The 20,998-nt window shown below is 47.2% G+C and overlaps 1 protein-coding gene across 2 annotated transcripts in view; it reads right to left on the reverse strand.

Annotated features, from left to right (window-relative positions):
- Window positions 1-20,998, reverse strand: part of LOC129700057 (leucine-rich repeat-containing protein 74A-like) — a 53,025-nt gene that overhangs the window by 13,151 nt on the left and 18,876 nt on the right. For both annotated transcript variants that reach the window (XM_055640231.1, XM_055640232.1), the window contains exons 5-12: window positions 19,526-19,575; window positions 14,424-14,505; window positions 13,054-13,139; window positions 11,133-11,327; window positions 8,003-8,098; window positions 5,987-6,130; window positions 5,086-5,190; window positions 2,382-2,467 (exon numbers count right to left, since the gene is read on the reverse strand). In XM_055640231.1, the coding sequence (XP_055496206.1) occupies window positions 2,382-2,467; window positions 5,086-5,190; window positions 5,987-6,130; window positions 8,003-8,098; window positions 11,133-11,327; window positions 13,054-13,139; window positions 14,424-14,505; window positions 19,526-19,575 (844 nt within the window). The remainder of the gene's footprint in view (window positions 1-2,381; window positions 2,468-5,085; window positions 5,191-5,986; window positions 6,131-8,002; window positions 8,099-11,132; window positions 11,328-13,053; window positions 13,140-14,423; window positions 14,506-19,525; window positions 19,576-20,998) is intronic.

Raw genomic sequence — 20,998 nt, forward strand, 5'->3', positions numbered from 1 at the left:
GCACGCAGTCACGGAGAGAATGTACAAATTCTGTACACACAGCGCCCGTAGTCAAGATCGAACCTGGAGCGCTGTAAAGCAGCAACTACTGCTGCATCTTTCTGTGAAATTATCTCACAAATTTTAATTGTGTGTTTTGAAGAGGTGATGAAGAAGGTTGATGAGGACAATTAGTAGATGCTGTCTACGTGAACTTCTCCAAGGCCTTTGACAAGATACCTCATGGTTAGATCACATGGGATCAAAGGCAAGATGGTTAATTGGATACAACATAGACTTGAAGGGTGGTGGTAGAGGGTTGTCCTTTAGGCTGGTGGCCTGTAACAAATTGGTGTGCCTCAGGGATCGGACTTAGCTGCCCTGTTGTTTGTTCTTGATGCTTACAATTTGGATGAGAATGCAGACGGCATGATTAGTAAGTTTGTCAACGACACTGAAATTGGTCTGAGCTTTAGGGAGATGTTGGGCAGGCTAGGATTTTATTCCTTGGAGCTCAGGAGGCCGAGGGGTGATCCCATAGAGATGTATAGGATCATAAGGGTATGAATGTGCAGTGGCACAGTGGTAGAATTGCTGCCGCAAAGCACCAGAGATCCGGGTTCAATCCCGATTATTGATGCTGTCTGCGCGGAGTTTGTTCGTTCTCCCTGTCACTGTGTGGATTTTCTCCGGTTTGCTCCCACATTCCAAAGACGTGCAGGTTTGTAGTTGAATTGGCTTCTGTAAATTGCCCCTAGTGTGTAGGATACGAAAGTGGGATAGTATAAAACCAATGCGAACGGGTGGCATGGGCTGAAGGGCATGTTTCCACGCTGTATTGCTAAACTAAACTCTAAATAGACAATAGGTGCAGGAGTAGGCCATTTGGCCCTTCGAGCCAGCACCGCCATTCAATGTGATCATGGCTGATCATCCCCAATCAATACCCCGCTCCTGCCTTCTCCCCATATCCCCTGACTCCGCTATTTTTAAGAGACCTATCTAGCTCTCTCTTGAAAGCATCCAGAGAACCAGCCTCCACTGCCCTCTGAGGCAGAGAATTCCACACTCACAACTCTCTGTGTGAAAAAGTTATTGTAGCTGCCTCAACTACTTCATATGGCAGCTCGTGAAAATTCTGTCCCTCAAGTTCCTATTAAATTTTTTCCCTCTCACTGTAAACCTATCCTTTCTAGTTCTTGATTCCCCTATCCTGGAGAAAAAATTGTATATTCACCCTTTCTATTCCCTCATGATTTTATACATTTTTATAAGATTATGTATCATCCTCCTGCGCTCCACAGAATAAAGCCCTATCCTGCCCAACTTCTCCCTCATGCTCGTTCAGGTATAATCACCTATGCCCTGCCGGCAGTCTGTTCGTCTTTTCATTCTTTTTGTTATTTTTAGTTTAGTTTTAGTTTTAGTTTTAATGTTCTTCGGTTTGCTTTATGTGGGGGGAGGGGGAGGGGGAACGTTTTTTTCAGGTTCTTACCTTCCCGGAGATGTGACCAATTTTCGGATCACATTCTCCAGGCTCTGCAACCTACCATTGCTGGAGCTGGAAGCCTCCTCGGACTATCGTGAGCCCCACCGCAGGGCGCGGACTTAACATCAGAGCTGATCCCTTGCCTGGGATCGCTCCCACCGCGGAATCAACATCAAGGGCTCGCAGTCTCAGGTGAGGCCGAGTCGGGAGCTCCAACGTCGCGGAAGGTTCCACTAGCCCCGACGCGAGGTTCGATCGCCCGGCACGGGGGAGCTGACATCCCCCCATGCAGGAGCGGATCGCCTCGACGCGGAGGGCCTGAACGCCGCCGGCTACAGGAGTTAAGATCATCCCGTCAACGGGGGCTCGAGGCCCACGACCGAGGAAGAACTAAGGGAAGGACTTGAATTTCATTTCGCCTTCCATCACAGTGAGGAATGTGTAGGAGTCACTGTGGTGGATGTTCATGTTAAAATGTGTTTTTGAGTCTGTTGCTTTTAATTGTATGACTGACCTTGCCAATGAAATTTCTCGTTTGTTGCTAAACATACTTGCCGACTAAAGTGTGATTCTAATACCTTCTCTATTGAAATTCAAAGTGGAGGTAAATATTTTGAAAGCGATGGCTATGGAGATCAGCAATGATCATATGTAATAGTGGGGTAGACTTCAGAAGCATTGTGTCCTATACCAGTTTCTATTTTCTTGAGACTTTTTCATGAAATGCCCAAAAAATGCTCTGAAATGAATCTATAAGGATGATAATAGAAAATGATGAGCTGTTACCATGTATTAGACAGGTGCCATTTAATCCCACCAATGGTCTGGCACTAAACATCCAGCCCAATAACAGTTACTGGAAACAGAAACATATGGGATCCCAATTATGATACTTCTTCAGACAATTCCTTACCTGTAGTCAATTGTACCAGTGTTTTCCTTGTCAAGTTTGTTGATTAGTTCCTCAACTTGAATGAGGTCCAATGGGATTTTCAGTTGCTGGTGGAATTAGGCCAGAAACACACCATAAGAGAGACAGAGATAAACATGGAGGAACTCAGCGGGGGGGTCAGGCATTGTGAAGGAAATGGACTGACAATGTGTCGGGTCGGGACTCTTCAGAATAAGGGGGGAATGGGAGCAGGTCAGAGCCTGGTGAGTGATAGGTGGATACAGGTGAGTCTCGACCCGAAACGTAACCCATTCCTTTGCTCCTCACCCGCTGAGTTTCTCCAGCTTTTAGTCTACAGTGGATACAGGTGAGGTGGCTTTGAGTGATGGATGGAGTAAATGACAAAGGCTAGATGTGCAAAGGGGACAAAGGGTGTCAGTAATGGGCCTGTCCCACTTATGCGACTTTTTCGGCGACTGCCGGCACCCGTCATAGGTCGTTGCAGGTCGGCGAACATTTTCAACAAGTTGAAAATCCAGCGGCGACCAGAAAGACGCTACGAATCTTTGGGTGACTGAGGAGACGACTCACGACCATACAGGCGACACCCTGGCGACATGTCGCGGGGTGAAGCCTGTATGGTCGTGAGTAGTCGCCCAAAGAGTCGTACCTTGTTCTGGTCGCCGCTGGATTTTCAACATGTTGAAAAATGTTGGTGACCTGTAACGACCTATGACGGTTCTGGCAGTCGCCGAAAAAGTCGGACAGGCCCATTAAGGAGAGAAGAGGAAGAGTGAAATGTGAAGCCAGAAGGCAGGATGTGGACGGAAGGGCAGAGGAAAGAGGGGAATAAAAAGGAAATGAGTGATTCGGGGATGGGTGCGGATGAATGAACAAGGAGAAAGGTGCAGGGTGACTGGGAGGGTGGGAGATAGTGGGAGAAATGGGTGCACACAGGGTAGAGAGAGGGGTTACATGGAACGTTATCCTTTCAATACATTTCTATTGTAAACCTCATACCTGAAAACAGCACAGGTTACATTTACATTCCTGATCATAAGAGTCATACAGCATACGTCCATGTCGACCAAGATGCCCCCTCTAAGCTGGTCCCATTTGTCTGCGTTTTGCCCATATCCCTCCACACTATTCCTGACCATGTTCCAGGTGCGACAGAGGTTCACCTGCACCTCCTCCAACCTCATCTATTGCATCCGCTGCTCTAGATGTCAGCCGATCTACATCGGTGAGACCAAGCGTAGGCTTGGCGATCGTTTCGCCGAAAACCTCCGCTCAGTTCGCTATAACCAACCTGATCTCCCGGTGGCTCAGCACTTCAACTCCCCCTCCCATTCTGAATACAACCTTTCTGTTCTGGGCCTCCTCCATGGCCAAAGTGAGCACCACTGGAAATTGAAGGAGCAGCACCTCATAAACGCTAGGGCAGTTTATACCCCAGCGGCGTGAACATTGACTTCTCCAATTTCCAGTAGCCCTTATTGTCTCATCCCCTACTCAGCTCTCCCTCAGCCCTCTGGCTCCTCCTCTTCCTTTCTTCTGCCCGTCACCACCTCCCCCCTCCACATCAATCTGAAGAAAGGTTTTGGCCCGAAACGTCGCCTATTTCCTTTGCTCCATAGATGCTGCCACACCTGCTGAGTTTCTCCAGCAATTTTGTCTACCTTCGATTTTCCAGCATCTGCAGTTCTTTCTTAAACATGTACCTGTCCAAATGTCTTTTAAATGTTGTTATGATACCTACCTCAATGACTTCCACTGGCAGCTCGGCCCTGATATCCACCACCCTCCGTGTCAATAGGCGAATTGTCCGATCTTCACACAGAGTGGTGAATCTCTGGAACTCTCTGCCACAGAAGTTAGTTGAGGCCAGTTCATTGGCTATATTTAAGAGGGAGTTAGATGTGGCCCTTGTGGCTAAAGGGATCATGGGGGATGGAGAGAAGGCAGATATGGGATACTGAGTTGGATGATCACCCATGATCATATTGAATGGCTGTGCAGGCTCGAAGGGCCAAATGGCCTACTCCTGCACCTATTTTCTATGTATCTATGATCAGCAGAGAAGGTTATTGGCTGCAACCTTACCTCCATTGATAAACTGTACACTGCAAGGGCCAGGAAGCGAGCGGGCAAGATCATCTCTGACCCCTCTCACTCTGGCCACAAACTCTTTGAATCACTTCCCTCTGGAAGGCGACTCCGGACTGTCAAAGCTGCCACAACCAGACATAAAAACAGTTTTTATCCATGAGAAGTTGCTCTACTAAACAGCCAAAAATCTGTAGCCTCCCTTTGATCTGGTATTTTGTTGGTTCACATGCTTGATCAATGGTGTTTTATCATTAATGTTTTATTATTATTAATGTTTAATGTTTTCTGAGTCATTCGTAACTGTCACTGTATGTCATGTTGTTACTTGTGGGCGGAGCGCCAAGGCAAATTCCTTGTGTGTGAATACTTGGCCAATAAACTTATTTACTTGTTTGACCAGGTTTGGTGAGAGGTACACAAAATTGCTGGAGAAACTCAGCGGTTGTGGCAGCATCTATGGAGCGAAGGAAATGGGCAACGTTTCAGGCCGAAACCCTTCTTCAGACAGAGAGGTACACCGGACTGAAATTCTCACCCTTCCCGATCGATTCTACAAAGTGTACATTTTCAGCAGCCTACAAAGACAAGGACAATCGCCACATCCCCAACCAACCTGCAAAGTTTTTCGGAAGTCGGACACGGGCAACGTCATGGTTCCCAGTTTGTCCATGTTGCGGAAGAAATCGGAGAGTCGAAGTTTGCGCTTGTCGAGGTAATCCTGCCAGGAAGCAATACCACAGAGTCAGGGACAACTTCCACGCATTTGTCTGCCACACAAATTATAGAAGGACTGGAAAGCTCGATGCAGGAAAAATGTTCCCAACGTTGGGCGAGTCCAGAACCAGGGGCCACAGTCTAAGAATAAAAGGGAGGCCATTTAAGACTGAGGTGAGAAAAAACCTTTCTCCCCCAGAGAGTTGAGAATTTGTGGAATTCCCTGCCACAGAGGGCAGTGGAGGCTAAATCACTGGGGAGAGTTAGATGGAGCTTTAGGGGCTAGTGGAATCAAGGGATATAGGGAGAAGGCAGGCACAGGTTATTGATTGGGGATGATCAGCCATGTTCACAATGAATGGCGGTGCTGGCTTGCAGGGCCGAATGGCCTCCTCATGCACCTATTTTCTATGTAAATATTGCTTTCTTTTTTATTTTCTGAAAGTATTAGCGCCTGACAGCAGATCAAATGTTTTTTGATCGCTAGATTGAAAGATACAGCATAGAAACAGGACCTTCAGACCACCAAGTCCACACCGACCATCGATTACCTGTTCACACGAGTTCTATGTTATCCCACTTTTGTGTCCACTTCCTACAAACTAGGGGCAATTAACTATGTTTCTATGAAACGCATGCAGTCACATGGAGAACGTACAAACTGCACAGAAAACACCCGTAGTCGGGATCAAACCTAGGTCTCTGGTGCTGTAAAGCAGGAATTCTACCACTGCCGCCCTAAAGATGACGACATTCAGGGGATTTCATTCATACAGGCTTACATTCGTTAGCTTTCTTACCTGGATCACTTTCATTGGATCAATTCGGTGAGTTCTCCCCCCAGACACTAAGCCACCAACGCCTCTAATTTCAATCTGAAACAGTGGATGGTTGGCAGTAATGGGCTTTAGTAGATCCATGAAGGTTTCATTCACCAGTACATTCTGCAAATGAAGAAGTATTTTACACATGGTAGAATCAGAACATAGAACAGTGGAGTAGAGGTGTGTCAAGCTTGATACCCCTGTCCCACTTAAGAAACCTGAACGGAAACCTCTGGTGACCTTGCGCCCCACCCAAGCTTTCCATGTGGTTCCCGGAGGTTTTCCTTCTCTCCCCTTCTCCCCGCCCCTTCCCGCGCTCTCTAAAGGACTTACCGTGCTCTGTGGCAGCCGTTTACCTTCCTCTTCATCGCGCAGACAGCGCTCCTCCGCTGTCCCTGGCCCCCACCTTTGTGATGTGTGTGTGTGTGTGTGCAGTCGGTAGCAAAGATCCTGTAGGATCTTTGGTCAGTAAATGCAGCTTACGCTTCAGTCGAGGCTTTCCAAGCGAGTGATCAAAACCTCTGGCGACTCATGGAAACCTTGGGTGGGGCGCAAGGTCACCAGAGGTTTCCGTTCAGTTTTCCTAAGTCAGACTGCGTCCACGCCAAGCATTTACTGACTAAACCAGACTAATCCCAAATTATTGTTCCCACATTGCTGTCAATTCCCCCCCCAGTTTCCACCTCCATGCCAAGGGGTAATCTACAGACAGTGCATGTCTTTGGGGTGCGAGAAGAAACCAGAGCACCGAGAAAGAATCCATAGATTCATGAGGAGAACTGCGGACAATAGCAGTAGAGCAGTAGGATTAATGAAGGAATACATTTATTGGCCAAGTATTCACCTACAAGGAATTTGCCTTGGTGCTCTGCCCGCAAGTGACAACATGACATACAGTGACAGTTAGGAATGACACATAAAACATTAATAATAAAACATTATTGATTAAACATGTGAATTAAATAAAATACCAGAGCATAAGGAGGCTACATATTTTTGGTTATTGAGTCGAGCTACTACAATGGGTCCCTGGAGCCATGAGGCAGCGGTTCCATAACAGTACCACTGCGCCGCTTCTGTAATGTTACCTGGTATGCAATAATAAATTGTAGGTGCTGCTTATGGCCATATACCACTGCATTGCCTGATATTTTAATGTTTGCTCCTTTTGAGTGTTATCCAAAGATCCATCTACCCCACGTGCGTAGAGTCACTTGGTTAGTATTCTATCGGGATGCATCACAACATGGTTTGGGAACAATAGACAGTAGGTGCAGGAGTAGGCCATTCGGCCCTTCGAGCCAGCACCGCAATTCAATGTGATCATGGCTGATCATCCCCAATCAGTACCCCGTTCCTGCCTTCTCCCCATGTCCCCTGACTCCGCTATCTTTAAGAGCTCTATCTAGCTCCATCCAAGACTGCTCCATCCAAGACTGCCAGAAATTGCAGAGAATTGTGGACGCAGCCCAGACCATCACACAAACCAATCTCCCTTCCATTGAAGGTAGACAAAAAGGTAGATAGAATCTCAGTGGGTGCAGCAGCATTTACACTTCAGTAAGGTCAGCAGCATGTCTCACTACCGGTCTCACTAGGAGTCCCAGTCTCACTACCGGTCACACTCTCTCTCCCCTCTCCCATCTCCCATCAGAAGCGTGAAAACGCACACCTCCAGATTCAGGGACAGTTTCTTCCCAGCGGTTATCAGGCAATTGAACCATCCTATCACCAATTAGAGAGCAGTCCTGAGCTACTATCTACCTCATTGGAGACCCTCAGACTATCTTTAATTGGATTTTACTGGACTTTATCTGGCAATAAATGTTATTCCCTTTATCCTGTATCTGTACACTGTGGACGGCACGATTGTAATTATATATGATCTTTCCGCTGACTGGTTGGCAGGTAACAAAAGCTTTTCACTGTACCTCGTGACAATAAACTTTACTAAGTCCTCGCTAGTACCAGTTCTCAAAGAGCGGTACTCACCTGAATGCTGATTGTTTCCAGATTTGTCTTTTCATTTTTCTGCATGACCTCTAAAAGACGGACAGCACCCTGCACGGTGATAGGGTTGTTATTCAGCTAAAACAGCAAAAAAGGGGCAGTCAGAAGGGAGACAAAATGGTGGGTCCTTCTTTCAGACTACATATGAGCATCAGAAACAAGAGCAGGAATAGGGCATAGCTGATCTTGCTCTTTGTTCCATTTCAATTACAACGTTGAAAAACCATTTAGAAACATTGAACATTGGTGCAGGAATAGGCCATTCGGCACTTCAAGCCAGTACCGCCATTCAATATGGAGGAGCAGCACCACAAATTCCACTTGGGCAGTCTGCACCCCAGCGGCTTGAACTTTGACTTCTCCAATTTCTGGTAGCCTTTGATCTCTCCTCCCCTTCCCAGCTCTACCTCAGCCCTCTGGCTCCACCTTTTCCTTTCTTCTTCCCCCCCCCCCCCCCCCCCCCCCCCCCCCACCCATCAGTCTGAAGAAGGGTTTCGGCCCGAAACGTTGCCTATTTCCTTCTCCAGCACTTTTGCCTACCCACCATTCAATATGATCATGACTGATCATCCAGAATCAGTACCCCTGTTCCTGCTTTCTCCGTATATCCCTTGATTCTGTTAGCCCTCAGATCTATATCCAACTCTCTCTTGAATACATCCATTGAATTGGCCTTCACTGTCTTCTGTGGCAGAGAATCACCCTAATGCCACAGACATTGTAGGCCAAAGGGCCTGCTCTAGTGCTACACTGTTCTATGCTCTTTAATAAAAACCTAGCCATCATTGTTCTTCAATAGACACAAAGCTAGGGAAGTGAACTCAACATTTTGTAGACAATAGGTGCAGGAGTAGGCCATTCGGCCCTTTGAGCCAGCACCTCCATTCAATGTGATCATGGCTGATCATCCACAATCAGTATCCCGTTCCCGCCTTCTCCCCATATCCCCTGACTCCGCTATTTTTAATCTACTATCTAGCTCTCTCTTGAAAGCATCCAGAGAACCGGCCTCCACCGCCCTCTGAGGAAGAGAATTCCACTTTTTCTCACAGAGAATTTTGTGAAAAAATGTGTTTCCTCGTCTCCGTTCTAAATGACTTACCCCTTATTCTTAAACTGTGGCCCCTGGTTCTGGACTCTCCAAACATCGGGAACATGTTTCCTGCCTCTAGCGTGTTCAAGCCCTTAACAATCTTATATGTTTCAATGAGATATCCTCTCATCCTTCTAAACTCCAGAATGTACAAGCCCGGCTGCTCTATTCTCTCAACATATGACAGACCCGCCATCCCGGGAATTAACCTGGTGAACCTACTCTGCACTCCCTCAATAGCAAGAATGTCCTTCCTCAAATTTTCACTGGAGATACAAGGAAATGCGGATGCTGGAAACTTGCTTGGAACACAAACTGCTGGAGGGACTCAGCGGGTCAGGCAGCATGTGTGGAAGGTATAGTCAAACGGATAGGTGCCATTTTAGGTCAGGGAACATCTTCAGACTGATTGTGGTAATGGGCAGAAAGCTGGATAAGAGGTGGGGAAAGTACAAATCCTGGCAAGTGATAGGTAGGTACAGGGGAGGATGGAATTTAATGGCAGGTGTAGGGGTTTTGATAGCCTCTGCCAATGATACCACACTTGCCTGTATCCAACAAACATTGCCTGATCCGATTCCACCGTCTGCACTCTTTTGTCTTCTCCACTGATCACCTCCGGCCTCCGTTACTATCTCTCTCCCCCCCCCCCCCCCCCCCCCCCAGCTGACGCATCTTCCAATCAATCTGTCCTCACCTGAATCCACCTATCACTTACCAACAGTTGCCCCATCCCCTCACCTCTAACACTTTCCTCCACTCTTATCAGTCTGAAGAAGGGTTCCGACCCAAATCGTCTACCCGCTCCCTTCACAGAAGCCGCCCGACCCACTGAGTTCCTGCAGTTTTGCACAATATTTCCACATCTCATGTCTCCAGTGTTAAGTTTTGTTTGACCTCCCTTCAAACCACCGGTGTCAAAGGCAGACACATAAAAACGGAGTAACTTAGCGGGCAGGCAGCACCGCTGGAGGGAAGAAATGTGTAACGTTTCGGGTCGAGACCCTACTTCAGACGTCAAAGGCAGTTTGGTTGAAAGACACAGCATATAAACAAGTCCTTTGGCTCACCAAGTCCAAGCCTACCATCGATCGCTGGTTCTAACAAGTTCAATGTTATCCCACTTACACATCCACTTCATACACACACTGGGGGCAATTTACAGCGGACAATTCATCTACTTAGAATAAAGGGGAAGCCATTTAAGACTGAGGTGAGAAAAAACATTTTCACCCAGAGAGTTGTGAATTTATGGAATTCCCTGCCACAGAGGGCAGTGCAGGCCAAGTCACTGGATGGATTTAAGACAGAGTTAGATAGAGCTCTAGGTGCTAGTGGAGTCAAGGGATATGGGGCGAAGGCAGGCACGGGTTATTGATTGGGGACGATCGGCCATGATCACAATGAATGGCGGTGCTGGCTCGAAGGACTGAATGGCCTCCTCCTGCACCTATTTTCTATGTTACAAACACATATGTTTTTGGGATGTGGGAGGAAACCCATGCGGTCACAGGGAGAATATGCAAACTGCACACATACAGCACCCGAGGTCAGGATCGAACTGGACTATCGGGTATTATGGGTCAATAGACAATAGGTGCAGGAGTAGGCCATTTGGCCCTTTGAGCCAGCACCGCCATTCAATGTGATCATGGCTGCTCATCTACAATCAGTACCCTGTTCCTGCCTTCTCCCCATATCCCCTGACTCCGCTATCTTTATAAGCCCTATCTAGCTCTCTCTGGAAAGCATCCAGAGAACCGGCTTCCACCGCCCTCTGAGGCAGAGAATTCCACAGACTCACAACTCTCTTGTGAGAAAAAGTGTTTCCTCGTCTCCGTTTCTAATTGGCTGCATCACTCCACCGCCCATTGTACCGCATTATGTGAGTGCAATTTACTATTTGCTGGACTTTCAGCCAACCACACCCAAAAGTGAAGATAGATACACGATGCTGGATTAACTCAGCAGGTCAGGCAGCATCTCTGGAGAAAAGGAACAGGTCAAAGTGACACGTACATACAGGAACTTAACATTGTCATTGACGTCCATTCCTTTGCAGAGATTGGCAACTCCCTCGTTGTTGATGTGGTTGGTGCTGAGGTTGAGCTCAAGCAAGGTGTTGTTATATTTCAGTGTCTCCCCCATGGCCAACGCACCTTCATTTCCGAACCCATTACAGGAAAGATCAAGGACCTTCAAGGTAATATTCATCTAAAGACAGAAGAAAAGGCAAACTGAATTTAGTAGGGTGATGATAACAAAGACACAACCAGAATGACTGCAGACAAAAATGCTGGAGAAACTCAGCGGGTGAGGCAGCATCTATGGAGCGAAGGAAATAGGCAACGTTTCGGACCGAAACGTGCCTATTTCCTTCGCTCCATAGATGCTGCCTCACCATAGGCAATAGACAATAGGTGCAGGAGTAGGCCATTCAGCCCTTCGAGCCAGCACCGCCATTCAATGTGATTGTGGCTGATCATCCCCAATCAATACCCCATTCCTGCCTTCTCCCCATATCCCCTGACTCCGCTATTTTTAAGAGCCCTATCTAGCTCTCTCTTGAAAGCATCCAGAGAACTGGCCTCCACCGCCACCTCTGAGGCAGAGAATTCCACAGACTCACCACTCTCTGTGAGAAAAAGTGTATCCTCGTTTCTGTTCTAAATGGCTTACTCATTCTTAAACTGTGGCCACTGGTTCTGGACTCCCCCAACATCGGGAACATGTTTCCTGCCTCTAGCGTGTACAAACCCTTAACAATCTTATATGTTTCAAGCCATTTAGAACGGAGAGGAGGAAACACTTTTTCTCACAGAGAGTTGTGAGTCTGTGGAATTCTTTGCCTCAGAGGGCGGTGGAGGCCGGTTCGCTGGATGCTTTCAGGAGAGAGCTAGATAGAGCTCTTAAAAGTAGTGGAGTCAGGGGATATGGGGAGAAGGCAGGAACGGGGTACTGATTGGGGATGATCAGCCATGATCACATTGAATGGCGGTGCTGGCTCGCAGAGCCGAATGGCCTACTCCTGTACCCATTATCTATTGTCTATTGACACAAAATGTTTGAATAACTGAGCAAGTCACACAGCATCTCTGGAGAACATGGGCAGGCAACGTTTTGGGTTGAAGAAGAGTTATCCCAGTTTTGCATTGCACACACATTGTGCGCAGAAAGGCCTGCATTGTTCCCTATTCTATGAGGATCTACCAGCTCATGAATGGGCTGTCTCATTAGTCAAGTCCCATGAAATCTTTCCCTTCTTATACATTATCCAACTCCATCAACAGAGTGCATTTCTTGACAAGGGGTTCTTTGACCTTCCAATGAAGTCAGGACACTCACTTGCCGCAACTTCTGAACCCCTACATAAGCACTGGAGGGCAGTCTGTGCTGAGGGAAGCATTCTCGGCCAGAAGGGTAGACATCCAGAGGGAGTGTCGAGAGGCAAGAAGGGCAAACACTATTGACATGGCATGGGTGGCACAGCGGTAGAGTATCTGCCTCGCAGCGCCAGAGACCCGGGTTCGATCCCGACTATGGGTGCTGTCTGTATGGAGTTTGTACATTCTCTCCCGTGACCTGCGTGGGTTTTCCTCCGAGCTCCTTCAGTTTCCTCCACAATCTACAATTCCAAAGACCTACATGTATGTAGGTAAATTGGCTTGGTAAATGTAATGAATGAATGAATAAGTTTATTGGCCAAGTATGTACACATACAAGGAATTTGCTTTGGTGCTCCGCTCGCAAGTAACAACACGACACACAGTAAACAATTAAGAATGACACTTAAAACATTAATAATAAAACAAAATGGCCATAGTGTGTGTAGGATAATGTGCAGTGGTCGCTGGTCAGCATGGACTCGGTGGGCCAAAGGGCCTGTTTCCGCGCTGTATCTCAAAACTAAGACACAGGTGGAAGGAGCCTTTGTTCTTACCCGCAATCCTGCGCTTATGGCCACTGCTCCCTGCGTTTGGATTTGATTCCAGCTCAGGTTCAGTTTCTCTAAACTTTCGTTGTTCGCTTCAAACAAAGAGAAGAAAAGACACGGCAGACTGAATAGGTGCAGAAAAAAGTCGTTCAGAATGTTTATGGTCTTCCTTGCAAGAGGCTTCGAGTACACGGACAAGCATGTTTACTTCATTGCCCCGTGTACCGGGCAGTGTAAAGCTTTTGTTGCGCGGAAAGACAATACATGATTACAATCGAGCTATTCACAGCGTACAGTAACGTGATGAAATAAATAACGTGAGTAATGTTTAGTGTCCAAGAAGGAACTGAAGAAGCTGAAAAATCGAATGTAGACAAAAATGCTGGAGAAACTCAGCGGGTGAGGCAGCATCTATGGATCTATGGAGAAACCTTCTTCACCAATGTTTAGTGCAGGATAAGTAGCAAGTAGCAAACAGATAGTCTTGCTACAATTATACAGGTTTTGGTGATGCCTGCTGGTTTGGCACTCATCCTGGTCCCAGTTCCCAAATTCCCCTGAAACCCACGATGCCTGGGGCCCATACTCCCCTCAAACTAGAGCCCAGTTTCCACCCACCCCCACCCGCAGAAACTCTCCTGGAGCCCAGTTCCAACACTCCTCTAAACTCACTGGAGCCCAGAGCACACACCCTATTAAACTCACCAAGACCCCAGTTCCAACATTCCCCCTCTTAAGGGGCTGTCCCACTTGGGCGACCTAATCCGCGAGTTCTGGCGAGTTTGTCCTCGACTCATATTCGCTGCATGGTTGACATGAGGTCGTAGGAGGTCTTCGTAACTCTCCTTCATGCACCAGTGTGGTCTCCATGTACTCGAGGCCTCAGCTAGGTCGCAGCGTATTTTTCAACGTTGAAAAATGCCCGCGAGTTAAAAATGTTCGCCATGGAAAAAAATCAATACTTTTTTTACTCGTAGGTTTAGTCGTAGTAGGTCGGCATGTTAGTCGAAGGTAGTCGAAGGTAGTCGAAGGTAGTCGTAGAGAGGTCGAAGGAGGTTGGCTTCAATCTCCACTATTTAGTGTTCAATTTTCCCGAAGGAAGTCATAGCTAGTCGAAGTCAGTCTTCAGCATAGTCTCAGGAGGTCGAAAGAGGTCTTCTACATAGTTGAAGGAGGTCTTCAACATGACATTTTTTCAAACTCTCCTAAACTCTTCTAAACTCACCAATTAGGTCGCCCAGGTGGGACAGCCCCATGAAACTCACCTGGATCACAGTTATCTCACCTCGCCCTCTTATCTACAGGAAAAAAAAGCCTGTATTGTTTAGAAAATCAAATCTAAATGAAGGACCAATAACTACAAGGATAATGCTCACCTAGCATGTGTCCCAGAAATTCTGCTCCTTTGTTTCCAAACTCATTGTAGCTAAGATCCAGTTCTGAAATTCTGAAATTAGACTACAGGCGCAAATCAGAACAAAATAACTAGAATATAATTGTCGGCATCTCTCATCAAATGAACAAAGCACTTGTTGATTATGTACCCACAAACTTAACAGGAGTTGTGGCATTGAGTATAAAAGTCAGGAAATCCTGTTTCAGCTTTATAAAATGTTTGTTTGGTCGCATTTGATGAATTGGTTGCAGTTCTAATCCTACAGACGGGCCTGCTCTTCGTGTACATAATAAGCCACGAGATTTTGTGACTCCCAAAATCCTGGGGCGCCGCGCGTGACCGCGCATGGTGATGTAGGCAGTGGTGGTGACGTGGTAGGCAGTGACGTGCGTGCGTCGTGACGCGTAAATGATGTAGCGTAAATGACGAGCAAATAATGCCCAAGTGGGACAGGCCCTTAAAGGACCCATCTCACCCACCCATCACTTGTTTGTCCTCCTGCCCTCAGGACAGCGCTACAGGTCCATCAATGCGTTGTCACACCACAAGACTAACAAACAGTTTCTACCTCAAGGCCATCACCGCACTGAACTCTGCACTGAACGCACACCCCCCCATAGCCAATATTTTGTACTGCCACAACACTATACTGTGAACATTGCACATACTGACTTGACGACGTTTTCCGGGCGTTTTTGTTATTCGTTACTCGTTATTTATTTGATACGTTGGAGCTCCGCTCGAACAGTGCGCCTGAAATTTCACTGTATGTATGTACAATGACAACAAAGTATTATTATTATTATTATTATTATATCCTTTTATTCTGAGGCTTTCCTGTGCTATGTTCTGTGTTCCAATTAACAGCTGCACCATGGACCCTACAGAACTCAGCGCGCAGTGGTAGAGATGCTGCCTTACAGCGCTTGCAACGCCAAAGACCCGGGTTCCATCCCGACTACGGGTGCGGTCTGTACGGAGCAAAGATCCTATAGCGAGCAAGATAGTCCACTTGACGTAAAAGACCTAGTACGGTCACGGGCAGATTCATGGGTAATTTTCGGCCCCATTTCCGTAACCAGCTTCCGTCTCCGCACCAAAGATCCCATAGGATACTAGTGCGGAGACGGAAGTCAGTTACGGAAACATCCTCGTAAAAATAAAAGTTATTTGGTAAAAACCTTCTCCTCATTTTCAGAATTATAATTTATTAACACAAACTGTTCCCCCGCAACGTTGATTACACTGCGAGCGGGTCGGGTCGGGTTACGGAAATGGATGAAAAAAAGGCCCACGTTCCGCTCCGTTGCGTACTACACGTCAGCCCATTGCATTTCGCAGGAGTGGTCTATCTTGCTCCGCTATAGGATCTTTGATACGGAGTTTGTACTTTTTCCACCCACACTCCAAAGACGTACAGGTTTGTAGGTTAATTGGCTCAGTATAAGTGTAAATTGTCCCGAATGTGTGTAGGTTAGTGTTAATGTACGGGGATCGCTAGTCGGTATTGCGGACTCGGTTGGCCGAAGGGCCAGTCTCCACGCTGTATCTCCAAAACTAAAACTCCAGCCAACAGGAACTGATTGTTATTCTGACCTTAACATCCACGCATGATATCCCAAGTCCATCCGTCGCTGGAAGAATCATTGTGGGCCCTGGAATGCTTGACCTTGTCTTATCACTAGAAAAAGACACAAAGTGCTGGAGTGATTCAGCAGGTCAGACAGCATCACTGGAGGACATGGACAGGTGACATTTTGGGTCAGGAAGGATCCTGACTATAAATATCACCTGTCACTGTTCTCCATAAATGCTGTCTGAGCAACTGAGTTACTCCAGCACTTTGTCTTTTTGGAAAACCAACAGCTGCAGTTCTCTGTGCCTCTCACCATTGGACGTTTCAGATCCTATCGTAAAACAAACCTACATATTTGAAGTTATAGACAATAGACAATAGTTGCCGGAAAAGGCCAATCGGCCCTTCAAGCCAGCACCTCCATTCAATGTGATCATGGCTGATCATCTCCAATCAGTACCCTGTTCCTGCCTCCTCCCCAAATCCCTTGACTCCGCTATCTTTAAGAGCCCTATCTAGCTCTCTCTTGAAAGCATCCAGAGAACCGGCCTCCTGAGGCAGAGAATTCCACAGACTCACCACTCTCTGTGAGAAAAAGTATTTCCTCATCTCCATACTAAATGGCTTACTCCTTATTCTTAAACTGTGGCCCCTGGTTCTGGACTCCCCCAACATCGGGAACATGTTTCCTGCCTCTAGCGTGTCCAAACCCTTATAAGATTATTAAGATGTTTCAATAAGATCCCCTCTCATCCTTCTAAATTCCAGGGTATACAAGCCCAACCGCTTGTTTCTATCAACATACGACAGTGTCACCATCCCGGGAATTAACCTGGTGAACCTACGCTGCACTTCCTCAATAGCAAGAATGTCCTTCCTCAAATTTGGAGACCAAAACTGCACACAATACTCCAGGTGGTCTCACTAGGGCCCTGTACAGCTGCAGAAGGACCTCTTTGCTCAAAACACCGCAGAGCCTGGGATGCGAGATCGCCAGTCGGAGCTCCAACCAGCGCGGACTGATGTCTTTGGGTGCCGCTGTCTCCGGGGAGGAAGCGGCCGCTCCAGACATTTCCAAGCTGCTGAGAAGTGTTCACCCGACGCCGGTGTTCCATTTCCCGGCAGGAGGGCCTATAACATCGGGCGACGGGCTGCGGAGGCCTCAAATAGGGTGAACTAGGAGGAGGAGGAGGAGGACTGGACTTTTTGGTGCCTTCCCTCATGTTGGAAAGTGTTGATTCTGCTGTTGGGGGGACGTTCATGTTGAATCCTGTCGTGTATTGTGTCTTTTTTTTCTTCTTTTTTTTTGTTTTGTGTGGATGTCTGGTGGTGTCATTTCTTCTCTCTGTAAAGCACTTTGGCTTCAACGTGATTGGATTTAACAGTGTTGTATAAATAAAAATTACTTACTTACTACTATACTCAACTCCTCTTGTTATGAATGCCAACATGCCATTGGCTTTCTTCACTGCCTGCTGTACCTGCATGCTTACTTTCAGTGACTGATGAACAAGGACCTCCCCAGATCCCGTTGTACTTCCCCTTTTCCCAACTTTACATTACGTTAATGAATTAGTGAAAGGCATCGCATGGAAACAGGCCCTTCGGCACGCTGACCCAATCACCCGTTCCCACTAGTTCTATATTATCCCACATAGAAACATAGAAACATAGAAATTAGGTGCAGGAGTAGGCCATTCGGCCCTTCGAGCCTGCACCGCCATTCAATATGATCATGGCTGATCATCCAACTCAGTATCCCGTACCTGCCTTCTCTCCATACCCCCTGATCCCCTTAGCCACAAGGGCCACATCTAACTCACTCTTAAATATAGCCAATGAACTGGCCTCAACTACCCTCTGTGGCAGAGAGTTCCAGAGATTCACCACTCTCTGTGTGAAAAAAGTTCTTCTCATCTCGGTTTTAAAGGATTTCCCCCTTATCCTTAAGCTGTGACCCCTTGTCCTGGACTTCCCTAACATCGGGAACAATCTTCCTGCATCTAGCCTGTCCAACCCCTTAAGAATTTTGTAAGTTTCTATAAGATCCCCTCTCAATCTCCTAAATTCTAGAGAGTATAAACCAAGTCTATCCAGTCTTTCTTCATAAGACAGTCCTGACATCCCAGGAATCAGTCTGGTGAACCGTCTCTGCACTCCCTCTATGGCAATAATGTCCTTCCTCAGATTTGGAGACCAAAACTGTACGCAATACTCCAGGTGTGGTCTCACCAAGACCCTGTACAACTGCAGTAGACCTCCCTGCTCCTATACTCAAATCCTTTGCAATGAAAGCTAACATACCATTTGCTTTCTTTACTGCCTGCTGCACCTGCATGCCTACCTTAAATGACTGGTGCACCATGACACCCAGGTCTCGCTGCATCTCCCCCTTTCCCAATCGGCCACCATTCTCATCCACATTCTCATCCACCCCCTACACGCTGGAGGTAATTTACACGGGCCGGGTAACCTGCATGTGTTTGGAATATGCAAGGAAACCAGAGCTCCTGGAGAAAACCCACAGGGAAAATGTGCAAACTCCACACAAATTGCAGCCAGGGTCAGGATCGAACCGGGGTCTCTGGTGCTGTGAGGCAGCGGCTCTACCTGCTGTGCCACTGTGCAAAAGATGCAGGAGGAGTGGATAGAGTGGATGTGGAGAGGATGTATCCACTAATAGGAGAGTCTAGGACCAGAGATCGCAGCCTATGAATAATACGATGTTCCTTAAGGGCCTGTCCCACTTTCACGACCGAATTCACAACCTTTTTTACTCGTGGACATCATGTTGAAAAAACGCCCCGACCTATTTAATGCCACGAGTGCCTACGACCAGCATCACGACCTACCTATGACCTACCTACGACCTTGTGATGACCGTGCTGCGAGTATGAGTCAAGGGCAAACTCGGCAGAGGTTGTGAATTAGGTTGTGAAAGTGGGAAAGGACCTTTAGGAAGGAGATGAGGAGGAATTTCTTTAGTCAGAGGGAATCTATTGCCACAGAAGGCTGTAGAGAACAAGTCAGTGGATATTTTTCAGGCAGAGATAGATTCTTGATTAGTGCGGGTGTCAGGGATTATGGGGAGAAGGCAGGAGAATGGAATTGAGAGGGAAAGATAGATCAACCATGATTGAATGGCGGAGTAGACTTGATGGGCCGAATGGCTTAATTCTGCTCCTATCCCTTGTGAAAGTGGAGACAGCTCGGAGGGGGATCATTGGGAAGACAAAGGTGCTGGAATCTGATGGGGGAGGAAGGTGAGGGCAGAAGAAACAAACACCAATTGGGAGGGTCGGCGGATGGAAGGAACTCTGATAATGGGAAAAGGTCAGATCATCACACCATCAGCGTTACAAACAATGAAAAGCATCAAACATTTCACTCTTGGACAGAACTTGGTCGTGTTTAATGGAGAAACATGCATGGAGCCCACTAAATAAAAATAACTCGACTGGAAATAGACTAGAGTGATTCAGCAAAAGGTGTTCCATTTTACTTACAGATAAAACGTCATCGAAGAAGGCAGCGTCACCGTCAATCAATTTGTTTCCTGAAAGTGGGAGATAAGAGTGTGCATAGGATTATGTTGTATAATTAGCCCGTGGGTGGTCATAGATTTAATAGTTTACGTACATTGACCTGTGAATTTCAGGTAATTTTACATCTTATGTTTCCCGCTGATCCTCCCATTCCCTTGCTCATGGGTTGCATGGTGGCTCAGCGATAGAGTTGCTGCCTCACAGCGCCAGGGACCCAGGTTCGATCCTGACTACGGGTGCTGTCAATAGGCAATAGGTGCAGGAGTAGTGCAGAGGGACACCAAGCAGGGAAGAGACAAAGACTTAAGATTTTTGCCTCCATCATGGTGAGGAGGTGGCCGGTGAACTCACTGTGGTGGATGTTAAATTTGTGTTTATTGTGTGTTTTGTTATTTTATTATATGTATGACTGCAAGGCAACGAAATTTCGTTCAGACCGAAAGGTCTGAATGTCAATAAAGTTTCCAAGATTCTGGCCTTCGAGCCAGCACTGCCATTCACTGTGATCATGGCTGATCATCCCCAATCAGTACCCCGTTCCTGCCTTCACCCCATATCTCCTGACTCCGCTATTTTTAAGTCCTATCTAGCTCTCTCTTGAAAGCATCCAGAGAACCTGCTTCCACAAAGCATATTTTGTTATCCTTTCTACCAGCCTGACATACGTAGAAATAGATCAGTGCACCACTGGAACAGGCCCTTCAACCCAAAATATCCATGCTGTACATGATGCCAAGTTAAACCTTTGCTTGCACGTGGTCCGTGTGGAACATAGCTACAAAATCTAACTCTTTCTTGAAAGCATCCAGAGAATCGGCCTCCACCGCCCTCTGAGACAGAGAATTCCACAGATTCACAACTCTCAGGGTGAAAACGTTTTTTCTCGTCTCCGTTCTAAATGGCTTACCCCTTATTTTTAAACTGTGGCCCCTGGTTCTGGACTCCCCCAACATCGGGAACATGTTTCCTGCCTCTAGCCTGTCCAATCCCTTAATAATCTTATATGTTTCAATGAGATACCCTCTCATCCTTCTAATTTCCAGTGTATACAAGCCCAGCTGCTTCATTCTTTCAACATATGACAGTCCTGCCATCCCGGGAATTAACCTGGTGAACCTACGCTGCACTCCCTCAAAAGCAAGAATGTCCTTCCTCAAATTAGGGGACCAAACGCATCACCGGTTCCACGCTCCCCTCCATTGAGTCTGTCCAAAGCAAGCGCTGTCTGCGGAGGGCGCTCAGCATCGCCAAGGACTGCTCTCACCCCAACCATGGACTGTTTACCCTCCTACCATCCGGGAGGCGCTACAGGTCTCTCCGTTGCCGAACCAGCAGGTCGAGGAACAGTTTCTTTCCGGCGGCTGTCACTCTATTCAACAACGTACCTCGGTGACTGCCAATCACCCCCCCCCCCCCCCCCCCGGACACTTATTA

The sequence above is a fragment of the Leucoraja erinacea genome, chromosome 9, assembly GCF_028641065.1.
Source record: "Leucoraja erinacea ecotype New England chromosome 9, Leri_hhj_1, whole genome shotgun sequence".
In the NCBI taxonomy this organism is placed as follows: domain Eukaryota; kingdom Metazoa; phylum Chordata; class Chondrichthyes; order Rajiformes; family Rajidae; genus Leucoraja; species Leucoraja erinaceus.